Here is a 21312-nt window from a genome sequence, read left to right as displayed (position 1 = left end):
CCCCTTACCTCAGGAAAACCACAGGTCTGGTTATAACCTCCTCACACCTGGGCTCTCACCTCCGTGATCTCATTTCCAACCCACAGTACAGGACAGGGAAGGGGAGTAGGTGGTAGGTTACGGAGACTGTTTCCCCCACTTGAGAGAGCTGCACTGTAACAGTGAGGCCAGAATGGTTAAGTGGCTCCCACAAGGACATATTAGGTTGGTGCAAAAGTAATTGTTGTTTAAAAGGTTAAAAATTGCAAAAAAAAAAAAAAAAAAGTTAAAAAAAATTGCAAAGACTGCAATTACTTTTGCACCAACCTAATACATTGAGGCACGCAACGCCAAGACCAAAACCCAGGAATCCCCCCTCCAGCTCAGGGCCAGGACACTCTTTGACCTGAGCCTCGGGGAAGGCCAGGATCTGGGCCACCACTGTGCCCACTCTGACGCTGGAGAAGGGGAGCAGATTCGGCCAAATCCACAGCCTCTCCCAGGTCAGGTTCCCATCCGCACAGCAAAGGGTTGAACTTAGAAGCGTCTCCCAGCCCGGCTGCCTGCCAGCATGGGCCTGAAGCTTCCACTGCAGCCCTGCAAGCTTCTGAACCGGCCGGGCTGGTCCCAAGAAGCGCCATGGCACTCAAGACCCTTCCGGGTGGTTGTCACTCTTCCTCGAGTGCCTGGAAGACCTCAAGGGGAAAAGCAAGGACTGCGCTCCACTTATTCCCTCCCCTCACCAATCCGTAGACCAGCGCACCAGGATGCAAGTGACAAGGGCACCGTGAGGGCCCTCTGAACACCCAGCAAGCAACTGAACGACTAAGAGAATGATGGAGAAACGGTGTGACCAACTGCTGTGTGACTTGACCGCCTGCTGACGGACTGACTGGATTCACGAACAGGCTGACTGACGGCATTGACAGACAGATTCATTGAACTGGCTGACAGTCTGGCCGATTGACAAACTGGACTGACTGACAGACTGGCTGTACTGACGCCGTCTGGCTAGACTGACTGGCGGGTTGGCTGCTGATCGGGCTGCCTGCCGCCAGCCTCTCCGCCGCCAGCTCACTTCGCGCCCACTCACCGCGCCCCTCTCCCCCCACCACAGGGCTCCCGAACCAAAGCGCACAGCGCAGGTCAGCCGCCGCTCCTTCCAGAGGCCGAGTGCCGCTCGGGGCCTCTGCGCTGCCGGCGGCGCCCCCTGGTGTCCGCAGCCGGAGGGAGGGCCCGAGCCGTGGGGCGGGGGCAGGGATGGGGCCTTGGGTGGGCCGGGGTCTAGCGGAGGAGCCGGGCTCGCAGGAGCTAGGCTAGGCTGGGAGTCAGGAGCCCGGCGGGAAAAGGGGGAGCGGGAAGAGGAGGGGCGGGGCGGGGCTCTCCAGGACCCTCTTTTCCAGACTTCGCCCCTCTTTCCCGCCGCCTTTGCTCGCCCCCTGAACCTCCGCCTCCGGTCGGAGCGCGTGGGGCCTCCCAGGAGTTCGAGCCGCACTGCGGATCTGTCCGGGAACCTGATGGGATGAGAGAAGTTCCCGCTTCTCCGTAACCGCCTGGCAGCCTGGCAGCCGGTCGGCTCCAAAGCCCCGCTGGGGCCAGGGACGGCGGGACCCTTCGGGGGCTAGGCCGGCGGCAGAGTGCGGCAGGGCCCACCACTCCGGGGCCCCAGAAATCCTTGATGACTCTGCAGGGGCTTGGGGGCCTAAGTGAGCGGTGGGGGACAAGAGCCGGTGGAATTTGCATTGGAATTTGTTTCTGTTCCTGCGCCCAGAATTGCCCCTCACACAACTTGGCCGCTCCTCCCATCCAGGGGGATCTCTGCAGCTCACCTGCCTTCCCGAGGGCTAGTCTGGAATGTGGTACGCATCGGCGAGCCCCGTAGATGGCAGCAAAGGCCGGAGAAAGTGGTTCCAGAATGGTCCCTCCCTTCTGCCTTTAAGTCAGAAAGGCCGGGGAGTTTGTACACCTGAAACTAATAAAAATATGAATGAATGAAGGAATGAATGAATGGCCGGGGAGGATGGAGCCACCTCACAGAAGAGAGAACTGAAGTCCAGGGAGGCAGGAACATGCTCATATCACTCGGGGATTTGAACTCTGACTTCCTGTGGCAGGAAAAGAGATGAGGCAGAGAGGAGAGGCTAACAGGGAAAGACCATAGAAAGTGATATTTCAGAGAACAGATGCACTTAGACCTGACATCCAGACGGGGTGACAGTGGGAGTCTCCTCCCCCTTCTGAGGCTGTCTCCTTACCTGTAGAATTAGGCACAAGAAGGGCGCCTAGTTCACAGGTTTTGAAGATTAACTGAAATCCTGCATGGAAATTGCTTCGCACAGTGCCTGGCACATAGTAAGTGCTCAGTAAATAACCACATTAATACAAGTAAATGAAAAAGAAGTGTTCCACAGTGTTATCAACGGGCTTTAAGGGAGATTATCCTAGATAATCCGGGTGGGCCTGATTCAATCAGTTGAAAAGTCTTAAGATCAGAGCTGAGGCTTCCTTGAGAAAGAAGAAATTCTGCCTGTGGACAGCAGCTTTGGCCATTGGCAAGACTTCCAGCCTGCACCTAATCATTTCACACTTGCCTAGCCAACCCCACAATCATGTAAGACAACTCCTTGCAAAAGAAGAGAAAATCTCTTGATACGCATCTCCTACTGGTACTATTTCTCTGGTTGAACCCTGACATAGAGGCAGAGAAGGGTGTGTGTGTGTGTGCATGCACGCACGTGTGCACACGCGTGCTGGGATCACAGGGCCCAGGCCTTGTGTTTATTCTCTCCTTTGTAAGCTCAGGGTGGTTTGTGCCTTTCGGGATCCTGTAGTATGAAGCTATAGCAAAACCATGGTTGTTTAATGGTAGGGCTGAGGGTCAGGCTAGGAGGTAGATGGGGGCAGAGGGCCCGGGTCCAGGCCTGTTAGTCCCTTCCACCACACTTGCCCCCAGTCTTAGGTCTCATGGATGCAAGCTGCTGTTTCTAGACTTTTCCCAAGGGAAGCCAGGCTCATCCTCCTCCCTCTGCAGCAGGTATAGTATTGGGAATGAGGGGTACAAACCATGCTGTCTCCCCGGGAGCCAGCTGGTTGAGGAGGTGGCTTCTTCTTCAGCAGCAGCCGGTCCATATGCCGCTGTACCCTGCCTCTCCCGCCCCCATTCCATAGGCTGTGTGTCATGTACACACCCACACCTCCTGCCCTCCCGCCCTAATTCTAACAGCCCCTAACATTCGTGGATTAGTCTGTGTTGGAGCACCGTGCCAAGCACTTTACTCCTCTCATTTTGCCTCAGCACAAACCTATGGGGCAGGATTTAATACTGTCATTATCCCCATTTTACAGAGGAGGAAGCTGAGGCACAGTGGCATGTTCTCAGCCTTCCACCTGTTCCTCTGCCTGATGAGACCAACCAAGGGCAGAACATAAAGGTGGGCTGAGAACACCTGTGGTAGACAGAAAGCAGCTCTGATGGGGCTGAGGGTCGTATCCCTTCTCAGACCCTCTGTTTGCTCCTCAGTACAAATGGTGGTGATAAAGATCGAGGAGGTGGCTGGCCTGAATGCACTTGGCTTCCCTTCCTTCCTCCCTTTCACCAGGAAACGGGGGAGGCTGGTAAAACATGGTCTAGTGGGCTCAGGAGTCAGCAAGCCCATGTCTGAGGACTGGTGTGGCCACTTGCAAACTGTGAGGCCTTCAGCAAGTTTTGGAACCTGTCTGAGCCTCGGTTTCCTCATCTGTGAAATAGGCCAGGGAGGAGTTTTCTCACAGGGCTCCTGTGGGGATAGGAAAGCAGCTGGCATGTATTGGCACGGAGGGCTCAGACCTGCCGCCTGTTCTCTCCACTTTTATTAGAGGGCTGGTAAAACTGAAAGCCCCATATTATAAACACAAGAGATTGTCATTACTACTGCTCAACAGACATGGTCCCCCACACCTAAAACAATCAAAAACAAAATTTCTCCTCCCAAGGCACAGCATTTAAGGAGGTACTCCTTTTAAAGGCCAGCCCTGAGAGTGCATGCCTCCTTAAATGTTGTGCCCTGGGCACCTCTCTTGCCTCCCTTAGTCCCGGCCCTGCCCTCCTTCCTCATCTGCGAATAGCAGTCACTCCTCCACCCAGTCATTCATGTCATCCCACGTGTCATCCTTCCTTACCATCACCCCATATCTAGTCCTTCAGCAAGTCCTGTCAGCTCCACCTTTCAAATATATCCACCATGTCCCTCCATCTCATTGCCACCACCCAGGTCCCCACCACCCAATGTCTCTCCTGGCAAGCTGTTCTCCCACACTGCCACACACAGCAGCCAGGATGAGACTTTAAAAATACAAACCGGATCATGTCTCCCGCTGCTCAAAACATTTCCATGGGGCTTCCCAGTGCTCTGGCCTCCAGGCCCTGTGAGGCCTGATCCCCTGCCACCCTCATTCATACCTGGCTCCCTCCTGCTCTTTACTTGACCCCATTTCGGCTCCTGATACGCTGCACACTCCCTTGGCACATGCTGTTCCCTTGGCCAAAACAAACTTCTCCCCACCCCAACCATCCCCCTTAATTAACTTGTCTCCTGTCCAGGCTGCTGCTGATACTTTGATTGAATACATCCCTGGCATTTTGTGCCTTCCCTTCCAAGCACTGCACTCAGACTGCACCATTCGTTGGGTGACTGTGGGATTACCCTCAGCCCCACCACACACGACTGTGAGCTCCACTGTGACAAGGACCCTGGCTGGTTTTGCTTATTGTGGTATTCTGGTGCCCACACACACACGGGAAAAGCTGAATCAATGCTTACAGGATGAGCCACAGGCGAGGGAGTGAGGCCAGGCACCTGCCCGTTTATGAGCGGGGGCCCACATGCCCTGGTTTGCTTGGGGAGGCCCAGTTTTCACCTATTGTCCCAGCATAAAAATAATGTGCCCTGGTTCACTCTCAAGTGTCCCAGTTTGTTGATATATGGTCAGCCTGGTTATTGGAAAGAAGAAAGTGTTCACCCTAGAGCTTCTGCTCTTTCCATGCTGGGTTTCCCACTTTTCCCCTACAAGCCCAAAGCTTTTTCTTCTTGCTTCTGAGATATTTTTATTTTCTTAATATTCTCTCCTCATTGCCCTCAACCCTCAGAAATACATAAGAATTTTGTTTGCCCATTTCACTGCAAAACTGTCCTCCTGGAGGGTTGCCATGGTGATCGAATGATGTCACTGCCCTGGAAACAGTTGCCTAGGAGATGAGTGATGTCACTTCCAGGAGATGAATGCCATGGTAACCATCTCAGTGGAACTAGGAGGTGGCCAGGAAAGTGAAGGGGGGTGGAGGGCGGATGCAGAAGGGACAGATGTGAAGGGCGGAAGGAAAAGGAGGGGGAGTGCAGAAAAAAAGGCCAGGAAGAGGATGGGGACCATCCCAGAACAGTTGAAAATAACACAGAATCACAGAACCTCAGAAATGGAGAGGGACCAGAGACCACCAAAAGAACCCGCGTCCTTATTAGAGGCTGCTGAGAGACCAGGACTTGCTCAATCAAGGTCATACAACCAGCTTACAAGTGATGTTAGAAGCAGACCTGAGGCCGTGTGACCCTCAGTTTCTCACGGGCTCACGAGTAGTACACTAGAGCAGGGGGGAAAAAGGATTCCTTTTGGTCATTTCTTTTTTAAAAATCCTGGCCTCAAATCAATCTATTCTTGAATTCAATAAATGCTTTTTGTGAATTATGTGCTAGGCCCTGGGGAAGAATCTAAGTGACATTTGCATGTTACTTTATTATTTTATTGGTTACTTTATTATTTTATTGCAGTTACTTTATTATTTTATTGTAGCCCCCCACTGGAGTGTTAGCCCCACTGGGACAGTTAACTCACCACGGTATGCCCAGGCACCCTCCCCAGTGTCTACCATATAGCTCAATATGTTTGTCGAATGAGCAAAGACAAAATGGTAAATGCCACTGTGTGATACAGACCCGCAGTACAGGAGAGGGCTCACAGTAGCTGGCAGGGAGGAGGTGGGATTTCATAGATAGGATTAGAATAGGCTAAGAGAAGGAAGCCATTCCAGAAGGGAGAGTGATGGCTTGAGCCGAAGTGGGAGAGCAGGCTGAACAGTGGGTCCCGCTGGGGAGAGATTTCAACTGGTGGTGCTTGGGTCCACCTCTTGAGTCATGCTGTAGCTGTAGCACAGTATGACTGATAAGAGAGCCCAGGATTAGGAGGAAGAAAGACATTAAGGTCCGTGTCCTGGATATGCTCAGGGGTAGGAGTGGGGCAGCAAAAAGGACTGATATGGCTGAAGAGGCAAATGTGAAAGAGGTTAGGGAGAGAAGTCCGGCTGGCAAGGAAGGAAGAGGCCCTATGGAGGAAGACCTGCAATGTCAGGCTTCCAGCCTCTGTCTGCAGGCAACAGATTCATGAAAAGAAAAAGGACCATGGAGCCCTGCACAGAGACATGCTCGGTCACTTCCCAGCTGTGTGACCACATGAAAGTCACGTTTCCTCTCGGAGCCTCTTGATTGGAGCCACCTTCTTCACGGGTTGTCAGCTTTGACTTTTAAACTGTATGCAAAGCCCCACAAAAGGCAGTCAGCAAATGTCATTTCCCCTCCCCTTCCTAGTACAGCCCCTGCCCTCCAGAATGGCATGGGAGTTCTACTTTAGGAAAATGAACTTAACAGTTCATTCATTAGCTCATCCAACCTTTTCAAGACCTTGTTTTGCTAGAAACCGTAGGGGCCTATGGTCCAGTGGAGATGTGCACAGTAACTTACCAATAACAAGGCAAAGACTGACCCAAAGTCACCTAGCAGGTGGCTTCCCCCAGATCAGAGGTTTCGTAAAAGACAGCATTTCTTTAGGCCTTGAAGGATTTTATTTGGGTAAGATGTCCTATAGGTTGGAGAAGGATAAAGACCAGAGGCAGAGGAGCTAGCTATTGTTATAACTTTTCTAGGACTCCTTTTCACATGGTGTGGTGGAAAGAGCCTTGAAATGGGAGAGCTCCCGTTCTGATCTCAGCATTTCCTCTTACTAGCTATGTACCTAATACCACCTGGTACCTCCTGTCCTGGTATCTTCAGCTGTTAAAAAGGTTATCATCCCAACCTTCCAGAGTCACTGTAAACATTCACACCATGCACTTCAAGTGCCCAGACATGATAGGTGTTTGAAATGGTTGTTTTCGTCAACCTAATGACTGGATTTTAGAATGGAAGGTGGTGATCTGTTGGTCCCACCGAGCTATGAATCAGTGTATGTGCCTGATAGTTGGAGCGTCTCCTGCGAACTAAAGACCCTCTCAGTCTCTGAATGGCAGTCAGCCTGTCAGTGTATGGAGGAGGGTGTGGTGGGCCCAGTCAGAAAGCAGCCTGGTTTATTTTAGAGCCAAGCGGCCTCCTGGGCTCCCCCATCACAGGTGATTTAAGATGAGCAAGTATTTACCTGACAATAGCTCCATTATCAAGAATCCTAACTACCCTTTCTTCCAACTCAAAGAAATGGATTTTTAAAGCAGGCTTTGAGAATTTACTTGCAAATCTGAAGCAGTAACACCAATAAACTGAAACATCCCTTTCCAAGTAGAATTACTTCAGATCTAAGTGAAAACATGAAATGCACTGAAAGTGTCCCCAGAATGAGATGTGTCAATCACATCCATTTTTCCCCCCATCTCAATCCCAAGAGTGTGGCAGTGAAAAGAACCATGAACAAGGATTTAGGGGATCTGAATGCTAGTCTAGGTTCTGTCACTGACTTTGCAGTGACTCAGGAAAAGTCATTTCATTTCTCTGGACTTGTTTCCCCTGCAGTAACAAAGATGACCCCATCTTACTCCATAAATTTATCTCGACAAGTTTTAAAACATGAGTCTGCAGAACTGGAAGGAAACCTTTGAGATCCCGCGGGAGCGAAGCCTCCCAGGGCTATGCCACGTGTAATTTATAGCCCCCTTGTAGGTCCTCTCAGAGAACCCTTTATCGGTATGGGGCTAATTGTAATTACGTGTCCACACTTCCCCACACTCCATTCCGAGACCAGAGCATGGCTTACACACTTTAAATTCAAATTTATATTCCAAATCCTACACTTAGAAAACGAGGGACCTGAGCCTTGAAGGTTACGTGGCTTGACTGTCAAGGCTGCTGGAGCTTTGGCAGCATGGCACTGCTGGAGCCCATGAGGGCAGTCAGAACTCTGAATTAGAAGTCCTGGGTGGAGGACTTCCTGTGGCTTTCCAGCTGTGTGAATTCCAGAGGTCCACAACCTCTGCTACTCAGCTTCTGTATCTGTACATGGAGGCAAAACCTTTCACAAGACGGTTGTGAAATGAAAATGCGCTTCTTTTTAAAGCCCTTCCTGTGAAGGACATTTCAAATTAAGTATGGTTTTAATGTCTAGATATGTTTATCAAAGCCAAGTGTCAGCCTCAGAAAGCTTGTAACCTTAAAATACCTGACCTACTAATGGAAGTGAAATTCAGTAACCATTTTAGCTAGCAATTAGGTCAACTTGAAACAGGCTTCCTAAGGAGTATTAACACGTGGGTCATATCTCTACTTCAGAATGAGAAAATAGGTTAAACATCTACGCTTGACAAGTTCTGTGCTCCATTACAATATAAGCTCAAGGACAGAAAACGGGTCACGGCCATTCTCACCAGTCTAGTGTCCAGCTTTAGTCAAGAACAAGGTTTTTAAGGCCTTTGTATAACTGAACCAACCCACTTAAAAAGCACATTCAGTCCTTCCTGGAGGTCGTACCACCTGAGGAAGAGTCCACCTGGTAATGCTGAGCCTCAAGAGCTTTGGGATGCAGGCAAACGTAGGCGGAAGTCTGTTTTTCTGTTTTAAAGAATACTCAAAACTGTCTTAATAATCATCAGTATATTTCAGGAATCCAGGTTGTGCCCCTAACATTTTATTACATTTAACACAAAAAGAATTATTAAGAACACTTGAGCACATGTATAAGCTCAGTATCTACCTTGTGTTACGTATCAACAAACATTCTAGTAGGGTGGGTCAAGCAACACCCTCCCCTCCCAAGTTAAACACAGAACTGATCTTTCACAGACGTGCTGTGTACTAAAGAAGCATTTTGGTCTGCTCGGCTCCTGGATAAGCACCAGTCCTCAGAAGAGTGAATAAGACAGGCTGTGTTGGCTAGGTTCACAGAAAACTATTTCAAGTTCATGGGTCTTAAGTGTATGTTGCAAAATGTGTAACGGAATCAGAGGGCAAGAAAACTTACTGTACTAAAAATGCTTCAGTGTTTAAGACTCAAGCCAGGATTCAAAATGGTGAGCCGTCATGTCATACATACAGATCCTTGCGAGGGTGAGGGGGTAAATAAAGACTATACACAGAGATAATACCCCCAAAGCAGCATTTATTTACCCATTGAATTCCAAAACATTTAATTTAGAAGTCTGGCATTTCATAATCACCCATCTTGATTGACGTGGGCTGACACACATGGCGCTGTCAGGATACACAAGGACAATAGCCAGAGTTACAAAAAATAAATCCATGATTCTTAAACAATCGCAACCAAAAAAAAAAAAAAGTTACAGGTATCAAAACTTTAGATGCATTGCACTGAAAAGAAGGTTTGTGCACATCATAATTTAAAGAGGCAAAACAAGGCGCTACTGAAACCTCACTTTAACAGTTTATTACAAAGCTGATGGAAAGGAGCAAGTGGTCTCTTTGTATCAGCTTCCCTTAACAGTTTTCCATTAGCTGAAGAAAGAGGTGGGAGGGGTGAATTCATTTTTGCATGCACAAGATGTACTGCTTAACAAAACACTATCAGCTTGTTTTAAATGGATCATTTAAATATCATTGTAGCCTGTTTTGGCTAATTCTCCTTTCTAAACTTCCCCATTGCTTTGTCTGGATTTCACACAGATCAACAGGCATAGTAAAATGCCTCATTTTTAACGCACTTGTCTGCACAATTCGAAATGGGAGCTCCTGTGGGCTCAAAGCAACCATCAACCCAGCAATGCCCATGAAGATTTATCTGAAACTGCTTCCCAGGGGGGAGGAGAGCAGATCTGAGTAGCTGTGCTGCCAATACAGATAGGTTTAGCACTAGATATTTAGTGATTGTGGCAAGGAAGAATCGGTGATGACGGGGGTGGTGGGTGAAGGAAGGGCCAGGGACCCGAAGGCTCTTCAGTTGCCTTCTCCTGCTTCTTCATCCTGCTGGTCGCTTGTCCAGAGGGTGAGGTTGTCTCGCAGCAACTGCATGATGAGTGTGGAGTCCTTATAGGAATCCTCGTTTAGAGTGTCCAGCTCAGCTATGGCATCATCAAAGGCTTGTTTGGCTAAGAGGCAGGCCTGCTCGGGTGCATTCTGGATCTCGTAGTAGAACACAGAGAAGTTGAGGGCCAGGCCCAGGCGGATGGGGTGCGTCGGCTGCATGTGCTCCTTGCTGATTTCAAAGGCTTCCTTATAGGCCGCCTCAGAAGCTTCGACCACACTGTTTTTCTTCTCCCCGGAAGCTACCTCCGCCAAGTAGCGGTAGTAATCACCCTTCATTTTCAGGTAAAATACCTTGCTCTCATACTGGAAATCATTGCAGTTCTTGATGAGGAACTTGTCAAGCAGAGCCAGCACATCATTGCACACTGTTTCCAGCTCCTTCTCAATCTTCTCCCGGTAAGCTTTAACCTTCTCCAATTTCTTTTCATTCCCATCAGCCATGGTTTTCTGCTCAATGCTGCTGATGACCCTCCAGGAAGATCGCCGGGCACCAACCACATTCTTGTAAGCCACGGAGAGGAGGTTTCGATCTTCATTGGAGAGAGGTTCATTGAGCTCTGTCACCTGCAAAACCCCAAAAAGATAAACACTGAGATCCAAGACCAAAACTCTTGGAAAGAAATCTTCCTTTCAACCTAATCAATCCTCAAAAAGCAGGATTATGGAGGAGCCATTGGAGAAAAACCAATCAGACATGGATCCTATTTCAAGGAAGACTACAGTCTAAGAGAAGAGCTAAATACTTGAAATTCAAAATACTGCGATAAGAGCTTTGAGAAATTCCTAATTCAAGCTTTACAAAATGCTGCCTTCAACTTGGTAGCGGGATGGGGATAAAGGCAAGCACAGAAAGGCTGTGAGGTGACGGTACATAGGTGGGCGAGAAAGCCTCAAGGTCCAGCTATTCTGCAAAAAATATTCTCAAATGGTAAGATCATGTGATTTCTTTGTAAAATATTCAGATACAGACTAGATGTCTGTCCAGGTTCTACTTCCAGCTTTATAATCTAGAAAGAACCAATCATACCTCCCTCAAATACATATTCATATTAATAGATAAGAGCTTCATGGATGAGTTCAAACCCCATACTGATGTAGTTAGTGGCCAGTTTCAGCCTGTGTGGTTACACATGGAATCCTACTGGTACACCCAGCCCTCTCCCAAGCCAAAACGGATGCATTAGTGACAGTAAAGTGACACCAGCCTCTGCTGAAAGGAAGCATAACTACTCAGCAGCAAGCTTTACTCTGACCTACCTGACAGGAAACCCTGACTGGCTATCAGGGATGGAAGCACCAGTTACTTTAACTGGAAATGTTAAATTTCACAAGTTGTAACTTCCTTTGCTTAGCTCTCCTTGATGCCACCTCCAAGCGGGCCACCTATGTCATTGGGAGAAAGAGCACTGGACTTTGTTGTGTTGTTGAATTGTGTCCCCAAAAAAGTTATGTTCAAGTCCTAACCCCTAGTACCTGCCATATGACCTTATTTGGAAATAAAACCTTTGCAGATGTAATCAAGCTAAGATGAGGTCATACTGCATTAGGGTGGATCCTAAATCCAATGACTCGTGTCCTTATAAGGAAAGAGAGATTTGGAGACACACAGGGAGAACACCCAACAGTGATGAGGCAGAGACTGGAGTGCTGTGTCTACAAGCCAAGAACACCGAGGATTATCAGGAGCCAGGAGAAGCTGGGGGAGAGGCAAGGAAGGATCCTTCCCTGGAGCCTTCAGAGGGAGCACAGCCCTGCCAGCACCTTGACTTTAGACTCCAAGCCTTCCAAATCAGGATAACACAAATTTCTGTTGTTTTTAAGCCACCCAGTTTGTGGCACTTTTTTTGGAAGCCCTAGGAAAGTAATACAGATTTGGAATCAGAAAACCTTGGTCTGGACCCCAGAAAAGCCACAAACTTGCTACATTGGCCTGTATCTTCTATAAAGTGGGGGATTACTTAATTATATGACCTACTGGTAGAGGTCTTTAATTAAAATTAAAAAAAAAAAGCACGTAGGAAACCATAAAACACCCCACAAAAAAAGGTATTACTATAAATCAAACTGTAAGGAAAGAATTTCCTCCAATGGAGGGGAAAAGCCAAGTTCAATGGCGAAAGTTGTTAACAGTATATTAAAACAGACATGCTTAACATGAATTGAGAAGACTGAGCAGTGGAGAATCAGGAATTTTAAAAACTAACGAAAAAAATGATAGGTTTATTTGAAAAATTAGTAATTCAAGAATATAAGCAACAAATGTAATCATTATTATGTGTAAAATTAGGAAGGAAACTTGTGCCAAGCTCTTAAAAAGCAAAACAAGCCATTGTCTACCACTACCCAACTCAACAAATCCAAAATAAAAAGACCAGCTCCCACTTTGAATTTGCTCATTTCCCTGTTCCAAGTCCCCCTACTGTTTGCCACAAATTCTTAGCCCGAGATTTAGTCTCTCCCCCTTTGCCCACTCAATCAATACAATCCCACTTTTATCTTCAGTGTGGTCTTTGACTACAAGCTGCCCCCGCCCCACTCTCCCGGAGCGTTGTCTGCAAACCAGGTTCCTCTTTCCTCCTCACAGACACAACTGGTATCTCCTGATCTCTGCGACCCGCCAATCTTCTCCTAATCCACAATCCATTCTCCCTTCAAATCCAGCTGAAGATGTTAAGCCCAGTAGTTTTCTCCTCCAGTGAGTCCCTTCTAACACTCATTTGTTTATTGAAAATATAAAGTCTTTGTAGATTTTTTTTTGACATTTTGGTCTTTTAAGGAAGAAACATTTATAATAATCAAAATTCTCTCTGACAAGTCTCAGAATGCTTGAATCCTTTGGACTGACTCATGTTTCTGGGGTGATAATAGTCAATAAGACAAAATATTAATAAGCAAGAACAGAATCTGGAGAGCCCCGTAGATCTTGCACTTAAGTAAATGTGACTGAGGCCACTTGACAGTAAAAGGCAAATGTATCCATAAGGAGTCACCATATACTTCATCCTGTGCCTAATAAAGCTTCCTGTGTTAAGACTGTTGCAAAGATACACCAAGATAACTCCCCAGAGCACATCATTAAAATTGAGCGTATATGTGAAATCCATTTATACATTGGTACCTCGGTTTTCAAACGTAATCCGTTCTGGAAGACCATTCGGGTTCTGAAACATTCGAAAACAGCCGACAGCTAGGCCTCAGGATTTTGCACTCAGCGGATCCTGCGTGACATGTTTGACTTCCGAGGTGTGTTCGAAAACGGAAGCATTTACTTCCAGGTTTACGACGTTCGTAAATTGAAATGTGCGTCAGCGGAGACGTTCAAAAACCGAGGTACTACTGTGTATCACATAGGATGTTTGTACCAGTGGCTATATTACTTAAAAAACAACAACAACACCCTAAGAAATCTGTGTGACTGTGACTGAATGAATCACAACCTTTCTGGGAATCAAAAGTTAAAAATAAGGAGAATCAGCCCAAATGATCTCCAAGGACTTCTTCAGCTCCAAAATTCTAGGATTCCATTTTTTCTGAGCAACAAAAAGTGTGGTTAAGGCATGAGGTTGATACTATTAACATAAATGAACTTTGGGTGTATCTGTGGGTTTCAGGAATTCACATAGCATATTCCTTTCTCCATGAGGAATACACTGCCCCAAAAGGCTTCTGGGCAATACTAATGACACCTCCACAAGAAAAACCATTTACTAGGAGTATTAGTGTTTATGTAACAATCGTCTGGTTGCCTGCCAGTCTGAATGAATCACCATCAGCATCAGCTGAGGGTGACTAACATCACTAAGCAGGCATTGTTCTTAGAACCCCAGCCAAGGCCTAACTAGGAAATAACCGGATACATTTAAATATGGTATTTTTAATATTCCCAAAGTACAACACAGTTAACGAAGGGAAACTTATGGAATGAAGACAGTTTCATTACTTGATCAAATAACCAAAAAAAACTGGGAGTTTTTCCAGATTGGAAAATTACAGACGGAAGGGAAATCAGATGGCCCGTTAAAACAAAAAAGATTTACAGCCAGTGTTGACTGGTGATACTTATTGTGAATAACCTTCATTAATATTAGTTAGCACCAGTTCCCCATACTTTAAATTCCAAAATCCTGAAGCCAGGAGATCTAAAGAGAAGTCTGGTCCTACACTAAGAGAAGCAGACGCTGGGAGGCAATGAAGTGTAACAGAAAGGAAAACACTAACTACTAGTCCCAACCACACTGGTGATCATCTGAAGATTCTACGGAGATGATTTACCACGTCTTTATAATCGTAAGTTTCCAGATGGCTTCTAATTAGAAACATGAAGCAAAGACAAGACACACAGAATTTTTGACAGAAGAGACATAGACAACCTTCTTTCTACTCCAGCGCCAATTTCAACTCATTTCCACCAAGCATCAGCTGCCCTCATGCAGCCACTCCAGACACTGTCTTCACGGGGCTACACCATGTGTAAGAGGCTCCCTGCCTCTGCTCACAGCCTCTCCGCCCTCTTGTTCTCCTGCCCATACCTCCAGCCCATTTAATCCTACTTACACTCCTGAAACACTTAAGTTGATGGACCCGTCCGGTTTAGAAAGGCCCTCCTCTCCATTTCTTTAAGGAATGGACTCCCAGTCAGTGATTCGACTGGCGTCCTTACTACACAGCCTGTGGCTACACCAACTCCCAACCCGGGCGCTCGCCTCTCCCCTTCTCTCTGCTTCAGCACCACACAGCATTACGAAAAGTCACCAATAACCTGGTATACGACGACTTCATTTATCTTGCTATGACACCACCAGCTTACTCCAAAATCCCTGAGGGCCTCCTCCCACTAACTCACAAGGCAAAACCCATGCGTTTCTGAGTAAAAATAGATCCACTGACAAAAATAGCACAGGGACTATTTGGGAAAACTTAAAAGTTCTTCATCCAGCCTCAAAAGTAATACTGAGCCAACAAAAATGCCACCCCTGAGCTGCCAGACCACAGTGGAGGCTGCTACGTCGCCTAACTAGCACTGCCATCCTTCACAGCTACACCACATGCTACCACCCCGTCTTTTATAGGTACCCACACCCACACACCACCAAGAAACTTGCTTCTGGTAATTAGAGTTTATAGCAGAAGAAAACGATTCTCAGGAACAATTAGGTAAACACAACCACATCATAAAATCTTTAAGCTTCTTTGGCAAAACCCTATACATGTTTTAAGAAAAAAAAAAGTGAGCTAGAAGGATGAATGTTTTGGCTGATTCTCTCCCAAGTCAAAGCCCTGCAAGTGAGGATTCTGCCTGGTCCCAAACTGGCAAAGCACCCAGCATCAGTCACCACTTGCCCAAGCCTGGAAAGGCCACACCCTGTCCCCAGCAGGGTGAGGCTGCAGTTCTTTAAGGCCACGAGAGAGGTTCAACTGCAAGCTCAAAGCAGATGAGTTCAGGTAATTAATATCCATTCTAAGCTTAATATTAGTCAAAATAGCTAACTCTGTATCATTAAAAGACTGCCTGTCTTGCTCTTGACGTACTGAACATTTTCGTAGGCATTGGCAGGGATTCAATACAAGCCCATCTGAATGGCATTACTGCATGCTACTGTCCCTGGAGATACCAGGGCTGAAGGCTTCAGAAGCTATGCCAGGTTCTGATCACAGGAAAGTGCCAACACCCACCACCAGAGAGGAATGCCATGGTGGCAAGGAGGAGGGGGGCACAAGACAGGTGGCCTCAACTGGGACACTAGCAATTTTACCAGCAACCCAGACACTGACATTTGGGGGCCTATGGGCTTGTAAAATATACTAAAGGCAACAGAAGCACCTGGTGCCAAGGATATCAAACAGTTTCTCAAAATACTGCAAGTATAATTTAACATAGTGCTGCACTTCTGAATTCATAGCAGGAACTCAGTCAGTCAGTATTTTGCTTGAGCTAAAAAATCCTGGTCTTCAAGAGAACAAGCAAAACCCAGATGTGTGACTTTGCGTGTTATGCCCCTCTGCTATGGCTACGACCCAGAAGTGGTAGATTCTGTTTTTCATCAAACTTGGCAAAAATAATTAATAGATGCGACATACGTGTTCAGTAAGCCCACTGATGCCAGAGGCTTGTAATTTAGTCACCCATGATGACAAAGGCTAATATACACGCAGGTATACTGAAAATACTCCCCCTTAGCCTCATGCAGCACTATCATACAGCGGTTCCAGTGAGAGCTCTCAATTCAAGAGTTCAAATGCTGGCTTTACAATTAGACCGTGAGAAAATTAAACTCTTTAGATCTCATTTGTAAAATGGAGTTACCAGTATCCATCCAGAGTTGTTATAAAGATTGAGAATGTCCACATGGAACAACAGCCAACATTTACTGATTGTCTAATAAATGATTCTACCAATATAAAATTCCAGACAAAGATGAGAAAAACACATTTTTGATTTCAGGGAGTGGTGGGAGCTCTTCTGGGTGTAATTCAGGAACCCAAACCCAGATGGTGATCACAACTCCCACTTCAGACTATGTGAACTGTTCACCATCTGAAGTACTTTTAACTTCAGACTATTCCAAGAATCCAGAGCTTTCTTCCTTCCTCAGCCAATAGATGACAAAGTTATCATTACATTTCAAATGACCAGTTAGTGGGAAACCGGCTCGCTAATTTATATATGTCAGGCTGCAGTACCCAAGTGGCTTTAAGGTTTCACACTAACCACAATTTTGGTACACCTCAAAATCATCCTGGTTTAATATCTGCAACACGGGTCGCTCAGCCGTGCGCTCCTTTTACGTACCACCTGCTCGTTTCCCCACTTCCCATAATCTCACAGCTGTTGGAATAAGGGCCTTTTGCCACTGGTTGGGGCAAGTGCCTCTTCCCCTCTGACTCCTGTTTCCATCAACTGCAGCTTTGTTTCCCGCACTTCAGATTTCTACAGATTTTCTTGGAAGTCCCTCAGATGCATTTCTCCCCATCCTCTGTCAACTTTGTCACTGTGTATGGTGTTCTTGAGAAAGGACTGGGGTTCTAAACTCTTTCAATGTTTCTTCCCACTATTACATTCTATGTAAGCTACTAGGTATGAGATGAGAGCTTGAAGACACTCCTTTATTTCACCTCAAAACATTTCTTGCCTCTTCCAATTACGGGGGAGGCAGGGAACTGCAGTTCTCAACTGATGGAAGGCAACACCCGTTTGTAATACGCAAGATTTTTCTTAAAGCTTACCGACACCATCCTCCAGGTGACGCTGGTAGCATAAGAAACATCAGTCATTACAGGCAGGCAATATTAGGTGACCATTTACATTATAAGGGAAAAGGAAAACAGGTTAGAAGAATGAAGACTGAAAACTTATAGTTAACACCAACATTACTAGTTTTACACTTCATAGGACCCAAAGCCAAGAGGTAAATTTCAAGGTCAAAGAGGTGGCATCAGAACGTCCCCTCACTCAGGTGCACTGTTCTGTCCTCCCGAGAGCAGTCTACTTACCTGCCCTGAAGAAAACCCACATAAACCCACTGGGTTACTAGAATTCAGACAGACCCTTTCCAAAAGCTCTTCTTAAGGCCTGTGATATTAATAAAATGGAGACTGAGTCTTTTCAACAGCATTCAGAGTTTAACATACAAACATCAACTTAATGGGTTAAAAAAAAAATAAACTTTCCCATTGACCTTTGCCACGTCCTTTCCAATAAATATATTCCATTAATTTAAATGACAAAAAAATTAATAGAACAGATATATTGAAAGTTATTTGATAGGAATTACCTTCATAAAATGGTTTATCACAATTCTGAGATGACATTAGAGCTTGGATTGAATTTTCAATGCTGGATGGCTTATCCAACCCATCAATCATTTCAGATACAGGTATCACAGATTTGCAACACATGGAGGGGTCCATTAGTTTGCAAAATGTCACCTTAAACGTCTCAGAGAAAAACTGTGGAGCCAGGTAGGAAGCTGTAGGAAAGCATTTTTCAAGCCTGCTTACGAAGACCAGAAAGCCAATTTTTTCTCTTTCCAAACTAGATTCTGTTCTGGTTACATCTCTCCATTCTTCCCTTACCTTCCATTTCAAGTTGCCTCAGAATAGCTTGAGAGCCTCTAAGCTCCAGAACATACCTACTAGTCATTTTTCCTTAACCTCCATTGACCTTCTGTCAAGCCCCATGCCTTATTTCCCAAAAGGTTCCTAATGCTCACAGGGTGAGCAAGGGCCTTTCTAAAAAGGTCCAGAAAGGTCTCTGGCTGCATAATCCCAGTACAGGTCACTGGGGAGAAGAGGCTCACTTAGGTATGACTTGCTATGTGGACATTAGCGGCTTTATCTCAAAGAAATTAAAGCTCTGGGACCTTTCCAAAGAAACAAATTCACACATTCAGTCCTGTTTCTGTAAAATTTCCAAAATTAATATATTTTACATTTTTTTTCTTATATAAGGTCCCCAGAATTACAAAGACTTCAGCCCCAAACCCAGATTGTCCCTGGTTCAGATGAAAAGCTCCTATATAATCTATGACATCATGTCATGTCACCACTGAATCAACAAATGGGCCCCGGTGGTGGTGGTTTCAGAACACACCTAGTTCAAGTGTAACAAGGACACCACAGGAAACACAACTCTTCAAGCATGTTTCTTACCTGGATAATCCTAAATACTGACATCAACATACTTCACATATTAATGTAAAAAGCCTTAATAGGAGCTTTTCAAATGATTCTGACATTTTTATGGTGCCTCTGGATTTGCAGGTTTTTCTCTAAGAAATTCCCTCACAAAGCCAGCGAAAGGGCAAATGAGCTATAAACCAGGCAAGTAGCTCTCGAACTTCCCGCTAAAATTTGCCACGAGAGCTAGTTAAAGTGCAGATTTCGGAATCCCACCCCCAGAGTTTCAGAATCTTTATGTCTAAGGTGGGGCCCAGGCCCATCATCCTCCCAAGTCTCAGAAGGTTGTACACGGGATGAACATAGCACGGTGGTGGCGGCAGTTGTAGTTCTACCACTGTGTGACCTTGACGCAGAAATAAGTAATGTTCATTTAGAGAAAACGTAAAATAAGGTTAAGAGACAGGGAAAGTGAGAGAATAACCGGAACTGTAAGTCTTAGAAATGCAGGTGGTATCTAATCCAAGGAATTTGTTAGGGTGTGGCTGGCCACCGACTCCTTCGCCGAGAATCAAACTGCAGAACCGATGTGTGAGGGTCTCGGGAATGCAAAGGCACACTGGCTCTTCTCGCTTAAAAGTCACGTCTCATTTTTAATCACCAGGCAGATGGGCACAGCATCAAACCTGGGAGTGGGGCCCCACGCCCGCCGCCCTCCCACCCGAATCCACGCCTAGACTGCAGGATGGGGGTCTTCGCACACAAAGCCTGACCCCCGGGCATAGTAAAATGGGACGAGCACGATTCGGGCGAGCACGGTAAAACAGACTGGAATTACAGACTTCAGGTCGTGGCAACGAAAACCAGGAGACAGGGCGCCACTCATTAGGTGATTCTTTAATACAAGTTGGGATGTGGAGGAAGGCGAGAAGCCCCCAAGACTGGAAGAACGCTCTAGGAGGAAGAATGCGGCTGCTTCACGTTTCCTCGGGCACCCCATCCGCCGCACGCAGGGCTCGGAGCTAGCATGTGGCGACCCCCACCCGCCAGTCCCCGCGGGGCCGCACGCGCGACCCTGAGCGGCTCCCTCCCCAGAGACCCCGGCCGTGCCAGGCTGCAGGAAATGGCCGGACGCCCAGCGGGCGCGGGAAGTGCGGGCTGCAGCCTGGCGGCCGCGCCCAGCGGGCTCGCGGGGTCGCCCCGGGCCTGGAGGGAGACGACGCCCGGCTTCCCATCCCTCCCCTACGCCGGGCCCCCGGCCGGCTGCCCGCGCTCCCGGCGCGCTCACCGCCTTCATGGCGGAGGCCATGTCGTCGTAGCGCTCCGCCTGCTCGGCCAGCCGCGCCCGCTGCAGCAGCTGCTCCCGGTCCCCCATGTCGCTCGTGGCTCGGCCTCGCCTCGCGCCCTGCTCGTTCGCTCGCCCGCCCGCCCTCCCGTCCGCGCCCCGGTCGCCGCGGAGGCCGCCGCCGCGCACGCGCACTGGCTCGCCGGCCGGCCGTAGGCTCAGGCAGCAGGCAGCGCAGCCGCTCGCGCCCTCTCTCTGGCTCGCCGCGTGCGCTGTGGCTGCCGCCGCGGACGCCGCGAAAGGAGGAGAGGCGGGCGCGCGTGGGGGATGGGCGGACTGGAGGACGCCTGCGCAGTGCGAGGGGCTCGGCCGGGCAGCCGGGAGCGGCGGGAGTGGGAGGGGGGAGGGCGGGTCGGCCCTAACGGTCTATTTCAAGGTGACGTCACCTACTATAAATAGCTGTCGCCGCCGCCCCGCCCCAGAGCCGCGCAGGCGCCCTGCGGGTGCTGCATTTTACCGCCGCATAGGTGGAGGTGGGAGAGAGAAGCGTGGGGTGGGTACTGCGGGCCAGAGGAGGGGGCGCGGTGATGGCGGCTGCGCAGGCGGCGCATTGGCACAGCCCCACCCTGAAAAGCGCCTCTGAATCCGGGTTAGAGGTCTGGCTTGAGAAGGGCCCAAAAAGCAAATAAACCTAGTGCTTGGAGAATCCGGGAGGCTGCGTGCCCAGAGGGGCGGGTTGAACCCGCCCTGCGGTCTCGCCCGCCCCGAGCCCCGCTCCCCCCTCGGATGGGCTCCGCTGGGCCACGCCCTGCACTTGGGTGTGCACCGGCCCGGGCAAGATCGGGTCCGGGACTTTGAGGACAGACCTCCCCACCCCCCGCCCCCCATACACACACATTCGCTCCTGCCCCATCCTGATAAGTGGCCGTTGGGCATACTGTGCTTTCCCTGAGAGGAAGGACTGGGTGGCCCTGCTGGGACGAGTAACTCAGGCACACCTACTAGGAGCCGGCCCAGTGCTATGCCTTTACAGGTATAATACTATTTAATCCTCACAACCCACCCCGCAGGTGGGCACAGCTGGTCTCCCCATTTTTCAAAGCCAGGTTAGTGACTTGCTCAAGGTTACACAGCCTGTAAGTGGTGGGGCCAGGATTTGAGTTCAAA

General features: G+C 48.0%; 1 protein-coding gene across 1 annotated transcript; it reads right to left on the bottom strand.

Annotated features, from left to right (window-relative positions):
* Positions 1-9343: 9343 nt before the first annotated feature.
* Positions 9344-20425, bottom strand: YWHAH (tyrosine 3-monooxygenase/tryptophan 5-monooxygenase activation protein eta). The gene is made up of 2 exons (XM_033097890.1): positions 20149-20425; positions 9344-10808 (listed from the first exon to the last, which is right to left on the bottom strand). The coding sequence occupies exons 1-2, from the start codon at positions 20233-20235 to the stop codon at positions 10155-10157; spliced, it is 741 nt and encodes a 246-aa protein (XP_032953781.1). The 5' UTR covers positions 20236-20425; the 3' UTR covers positions 9344-10154.
* Positions 20426-21312: the final 887 nt, after the last annotated feature.

This window comes from Rhinolophus ferrumequinum, chromosome 25 (assembly GCF_004115265.2).
Source record: "Rhinolophus ferrumequinum isolate MPI-CBG mRhiFer1 chromosome 25, mRhiFer1_v1.p, whole genome shotgun sequence".
Taxonomy (NCBI): domain Eukaryota; kingdom Metazoa; phylum Chordata; class Mammalia; order Chiroptera; family Rhinolophidae; genus Rhinolophus; species Rhinolophus ferrumequinum.
The sequence above is the reverse complement of the archived record's forward strand: the minus strand, read 5'-3'. Positions and strand labels throughout refer to the sequence as shown.

Bases quoted from the DNA above. Each gene is read 5' to 3' on its own strand.
- YWHAH (XM_033097890.1), bottom strand. From the start codon at position 20,235: ATGGGGGACCGGGAGCAGCTGCTGCAGCGGGCGCGGCTGGCCGAGCAG. The intron at 10,809-20,148 runs GTGAGCGCGCCG...GGGGTTTTGCAG, and splicing joins TGGCCTCCGCCATGAAGGCG to GTGACAGAGCTCAATGAACC.